Source organism: Lupinus angustifolius, chromosome LG10 (assembly GCF_001865875.1).
Source record: "Lupinus angustifolius cultivar Tanjil chromosome LG10, LupAngTanjil_v1.0, whole genome shotgun sequence".
Classification (NCBI taxonomy): domain Eukaryota; kingdom Viridiplantae; phylum Streptophyta; class Magnoliopsida; order Fabales; family Fabaceae; genus Lupinus; species Lupinus angustifolius.
Genome location: NC_032018.1, coordinates 11,842,415 through 11,848,718, shown reverse-complemented (window position 1 = coordinate 11,848,718; position 6,304 = coordinate 11,842,415). Strand labels below are relative to the sequence as shown.

The window sequence follows — 6,304 nt, the reverse complement described above, 5'->3', positions numbered from 1 at the left end:
ACAAATTGTTCTATCCAATCTTTTTTCAGTATGAGCCAACCCTCTCCTTCTATTAACCAAACCAAACCACATTTTATGGTTGGGTTCCACCAGTTTTGCGGTTTAAACCAAAACTACTTACACCCCTAATTATTTATTAATTCTATTTTTATTCTTACTCCTTTAAAATAAAAAGGGATGTTTTAGTTAAAATACAATACTATTTAATATATTCTTAATTTATATGTTAAAATACAATACTATTTAATATCTTTTTAATTTATATGTTAAAATACAATACTATTTAATATCTTTTTAATTTATATGCATTAACCTCAAATCTAAAAAAATAAGGAATAGAGTAATTATATTTTTAAGTTACTAGACTGGAGTGGAATTATCTTTTAACTAGTTAGTTGTTACAAACTTTACTCTAAAATATCTATAAACCAACTAAATGTCAGTATAGTAATATAAAATTATATTGATTTTCAGATAGATAAAAAAAATTAAAAAGTTCATTTCCTATGACGATAGTTGTAGAGGTTATTTAATAATGATAATTTTTTATACCAATGATTATGCCAAAAATTAAACTAGACATTTAATGAAAGTAATTTTTTCAATCATAAACAAAATCAATGGCATTAATAATGTATCAACAGAATAATTATACAAGTTATTAATGGAAATATGTCAACAGAAATTTCCAAGAGGAGGGAAACCAACAACGGCTTATCCTTTAGTTTCAACTTGAAGCTCTTTCCTTTCATTCATTTTCTGATATCAATGGCATTATCTCAGCAGAACCACTCTCTTGAAAATGAACTCCAAACTGAAAAAATTTCATATTTCCCTCTCATTTATATTGGAAATGAAGGCCTCACAAAAAAGGTTATCAGAAAAGGTGTTACTTGGCAAACTCCATTCTTTGGAGACGAAGTTGAAGGTAGAAAAAACATTAACATCCTTAATTATTTCATATACCACTTTATTAGTTGTTATAAGTTCTAATTTCAGCTCATGGTTTATATACCATAATGTTTATACGACTATATACCATAACAGAAACAGGGTCATTATAAAAAACTATTTTTTCACGTTTTCAGCTTAAGTTCTATACTTCTATGATTATATGAAACACTCATTGAATTATAAGGCAACCTTTTTGTCTTCCTTTCAGTTCATTTCAGAGGAAAAGTGGAGAATGGATCATCTCTTGAATCCAGTTATGATAAAGGATCCTCATTTCGTTTCAAATTAGGCCAATGTAAGTACTTCAATTATAGTTGCAATTAAATTATAGTAATAGAGTTTAATATCTTTCGATTGTCAGTATAAAGATTTATACACAATTAACATTTAATTTGTCATTCATTTGTATTACTTTTGTTTTAAGAGTCGATTATGATTAAACATGAATTTTGGATGATGCAGTGACAATATATAAAACTCATATACCGTGAGTGTATATGTTTTTTTTTCTCATATTAATATACATTAGCAAAAGTGTCATTGAAACATATTTACCAAAAAGAGATGATAGCCATGGGGTATGCGATTTAGTTTGGTATGTGATTCATTACTTTTACATTATTGTTACAAGACTTCTTTTAAGACAAACTAGTTAATGATACTTAATAGGGTGAATTCAATATGTGGTAGGATGGATTAATAAGAGAATATAACAACTACACATTAGTACAAGTTATTTTATTTGCTTGCAGGTGAAGTTATCAAAGGTTGGGATGAAGGAGTTGCCACCATGAAGAAAGGAGAGATAGCAATCTTCAACATACCACCTAACTTAGCATATGGAGATGTTGGTTCTCCGCCATTGATTCCGCCCGATTCAACTCTCATTTTTGACATTGAATTGCTATCTTGGAGTACAATCAAAGAATTAACCAGTGATGGAGGAGTCATGAAAAAGATAATACAGGAAGGTGAAGGATGGGCTACTCCTAGAGAGAATGATGAGGTGCTAGGTAACAACCTCAACAACAATAATCACAGTACAAAATAATAACAATAGGTTTTATATTATCAATCAAAGTGTGTTATATTAAGTGAAATTGTTATAATGTACACATGCCATAAACAAACCTGGCTAGGGACACTAATAACTAAATGACTAACCAATGATTCTAGCCAGAGTCATTAAACATGTTGGAACAATTGGCTAACTCATGTTACAGAAGGAGTGTTGCAAAAGTCATTATAAATGCTTCTTTAATCGTATACTAGATCGACTATGTGGAACTTTAATACTTAACATATCTTATATAAAATCGCTAATTTACAGTTAAATATGAAGCAAGGCTAGAGAATGGGGTGCTTGTTTCTAAATCAGGTCAAAGTGTGGAGTTTAATGTAAGTGATGGTAAGTTGAAGTGTTGAACTTGCTTTAAGTACCTATTTTTATTAATATCATTCATTACATGTGGTAATTTTTCTTAGGCGTCTATACAAATTTCTTAGGTATACAATGTTTTGATATGTGCTTCTGGATCAGGCTATCTTTGTCCTGCCATGAGTATAGCAGTGAAGACAATGAGAAAGGGCGAGGTAGCAGAGTTATCGATGAAATTCCTTTGTAAGTTAATTAGAATTCACTCTTCATTATGAAGTATGCATGTATTGCCATAATTTTACTCCTCCACTTTGTGCTTTTAGATTATTAACTGAAACCATTAAGTGAAGTTAAAATAACTTTGCAGATGGGATCAGTCAAAATTCCAAAACAAACACTAAGCTTGATGGCTGTCTCCAACCTGATTCTAATTTGGCTACCGTCAAACTTGAGCTGGTATCATGGAAAGTCGTTACCGATGTCACAGGAAATAAGAAGATACTGAAAAAAATTATAAAAGTTGGTGAAGGGTTTGATAGGCCTAATGAAGGATCCCAAGTTAAAGGTAACCTATATCATAATATCATGTTATTTTGTCTATTTTGAAGGTTGAATTAGATAACACATTTTTAAATAATTTTTTCACATTGATGCAGTATTATATTTATGTAAACAAGATGATGGTACTATTATTGATAAGAAAGGATCAGAGAAAAAACCTTTTGAGTTCACAACTCATGAAGGTATTCTGTTTTTTCTGTTGTACATGATTATGACTTTGCATTTTGTAGTTGTTACTATCTCTTTTTTCTTTCCCTTTTTAATCTTGCAACTACTTTATTATATGCCTTTTCAGAACAGGTGCATGAGGGTCTAGAAAGAGCAATAATGACAATGAAGAAAGGTGAAAAAGCAATAGTGACTATAAGTTCTGAATATTTGTCTGACCAAAATGCTTTACAAGGAGACATGGCCACTAATAAGTTCCTTTATTATGAAGTTGAATTGGTTGATTTTGTAAAGGTTAGTTACTCCAATGTTTTGCTAATATCATTTGATTCAATTGTACCAAAACAAAGAAGAAAATATGAGTAGTATTTTTTAAGCCAGAGTATAATTGGAACAATTCATTCAGATAACTTCTAGCTACAAGTGATAGTTTATGTAACAATGTATGTGTACTTTGCTCATTTAGACACCTTCTCATGACACTTACTATGAGTATATGTGGTGAAATATTTTCTGAATTCGTTGTTCAAATAATATTGCTTTAATTTTTCGACTCTTAATTTGAGATGATTTTGAATAGCATAATCTGAAAGGAGAATCCTGAAGCACTGTATATGAAATTCTAAGGTGACTCTGATGTGAACAGGGGAAGCCATTTTGGAAAATGGACACTCAAGAGAAAATAGAAGCTTGTGAGAGGAAGAAGCATGATGGAAATCTTCTGTTCAAGACAGAAAATTTCAGCAGTGCATGCAAGAAATATGAACAAGTAAGTTATTTGTTACAACTTATAGACCTGATTCATGAAGATGCTAGAAAGATATGCTGTAATGTACATTTTCATATAGCTAAATCTAGTATAAAATAAAAAGATCTCAATTCCACTTAATTTTTTCATTCATATTGTAGGCAATAAGATGCATCGAATTTGATCACTCATTCAGTGACGATGAGAAGCGTTGCGCGAATACCTTACGATTATCGTGCAATTTGAACAAAGCTGCTTGTAAACTTAAATTGGGGGAGTACTCTGAAGCTTCAAGACTATGCACAAAGGTATGTTCTGATTTATGAGTATTTTCTCTTTCTCACATGCATTACAATATACATAGAGGGTTAGGTATTTAGATGAAAGAAAAACGTAGCCCTGACTAAGCATAACTAAACTAACAAAGAAACCAACTACATGCATTTAATAACATATATACATGTTCTAATGCAAGTTATGCCTTTAATGTGCACTATGCACAAAAGGAAAGTGAAAAATGAATGGACAAAGTTTTCTCTACAATATATGCTACTGAAATTTAATTGTAAGCATAAATTTATGAGGAGTATTTTTAAGTTTGCAATAGTTGACAATAAGTTGAAATGTTTCATATCAATGGTGTCTTGCATGAATAAAAGGTCCTAGAAAAAGACCCTTTAAATGTTAAGGCTCTATACAGAAGATGCCAAGCATATCTTAAAACATCAGACTTAGAGAAAGCTGAAGCTGACATTAAAAGAGCTCTTATTATGGATCCAAATAATAGGTACCATTGCTCACATTTAAATTATAATCTATTTCATGGTGCTACTGATTAGCATAAAGTTAATACTGTTATCGATAATTTTTGTTGTTTCCTTGGTTTGGCTTATTATCAGGGACATTAAAATTGAGTACAAGGAGCTCAAACATAAGCAGAAGCAATACAGTAGATATGAAACCAACATATTTAGCACAATGCTCTCAAGGATGGGCTAGTAGAAAATGGATTTGTGCTTCAAACTTTATGAAGTAAATATATCTCCTTCATATTTACAGGATGTCAGATGTTGCATATATTTGTTTTCAGGATGTGCATCTAAAAAATTCATCAACACCATTTCTATTATAATTTTTCTATTTTATTTATTTATTTATCCCAAAACAATCCCTCTACTAATAAGGGTAAGATTACGTATTTCTACTCTCCCAACTATATGATTTATGTACCGGGCCACCAGTTTTTATATATATACATATATTCCCAATTTACACCATAAAAATAAAACTTGTTAGAGGTAATTGTTGGGTTTATTTAAGTGTGATCCACATTGAATATGCGAGAAGAAGGAGTGAAAAATTTTAGAAGTAGAAATGATTAATGAAGGTAATACCTTAAGGTTTTGGTTCAAAAACCTAGACTTATGACTCTCCACTCTTCTCATTCATCGATAACAATGGAACTCCCTAGTAGTAAAAGACTGTACGGTTGCAGTCTGATTCAATAAAATAAAACTTCTTAGGGTAAGTGTTAAGTTTATTCAAGTGCATCCTACATTGGATACACGGGAGGAGTGGAAGTCTCACTTGTGACTCTCCACTCTTTTCATACTCCGATAACAATGGAACTCCTTAGTGATTGGAGGTTCCATGGCCGCAGTGTGATTCAATATGCGGTATCAGAGCGTCGTTTCTGAATTTTATAATTCTGCATAAATAGTGTCTTTCCAACTTTTGTAGGAACCCTAAATTTAATTTGGGGATTTTATGTTATGAAATTTGCGAATTTTTTTAATTGATTGTCTTTGCACCATTATTATATTTGGTGAATCAATTTTTCTTTTGAAGTAACGATTAATTCAATTTTATGTTATTTTTTATTAAAGAAAAATTAACAAAAAATATTATATTTTGCACTTCACAATATCTAATATGTGATATCATGGAGCTATGAAGGATTATTGTATATATTTGAATACTTTTCTAAATAAAGAATATATTTGCAGATAATTAATTTCATTAGATTGTCAGATTGTGCATATACATATATGAGATTTTACAGATTGAAATTACTATTTTCGTTGCCATGTTGTTTCTGCACTAATATTTCTTTCCAGTTTCAGTGCATATAATATGGATATAATAATATAATATAATTGTTAAACTCATAGCGTTAACTCGAAATTTTTTAACGAGGTGAATCTAGTCAAATCGATTATATGTAAATTCAGACCTAAATGAACTTACATGAACTTTAAATTTGCATAAACTCCTGAGTTTATGACCAAGTATATGAATTGCATTCTCCAAATAACAAAAACAACATTATTTTACAACCAAACACCCAAATGATGTTTATTCATGAGTTATCATTAAACACCCCTTTTGGTCATTTTAACATTAATGGCGTGGACAACACTTTCCTTTCAGATTAATTTGCTTCAATCTATTCCAAACTTAAGTGCAATTTGAGTTAATGGGAAATTTCCAAATGA

The 6,304-nt window shown here is 30.4% G+C and overlaps 1 protein-coding gene across 3 annotated transcripts; it reads left to right on the top strand.

Moving 5' to 3' along the window:
- On the top strand, nucleotides 666-4,969 carry LOC109357673 (70 kDa peptidyl-prolyl isomerase-like). 3 transcript variants are annotated; one of them, XM_019601668.1, is made up of 13 exons: nucleotides 672-928; nucleotides 1,163-1,249; nucleotides 1,707-1,967; nucleotides 2,285-2,362; nucleotides 2,495-2,575; nucleotides 2,700-2,897; nucleotides 2,989-3,075; nucleotides 3,189-3,236; nucleotides 3,333-3,355; nucleotides 3,708-3,830; nucleotides 3,971-4,117; nucleotides 4,469-4,596; nucleotides 4,709-4,969. In XM_019601668.1, exons 1-13 carry the CDS (start codon nucleotides 673-675, stop codon nucleotides 4,806-4,808), a joined length of 1,617 nt encoding a protein of 538 aa, XP_019457213.1. In that variant the 5' UTR covers nucleotide 672; the 3' UTR covers nucleotides 4,809-4,969. The 3 variants fall into 3 exon arrangements, with proteins under 3 accessions (XP_019457212.1, XP_019457213.1, XP_019457214.1); XM_019601667.1 differs by having other exon boundaries at nucleotides 666-928; nucleotides 3,189-3,355; XM_019601669.1 differs by lacking the exon at nucleotides 3,971-4,117 and having other exon boundaries at nucleotides 3,189-3,355.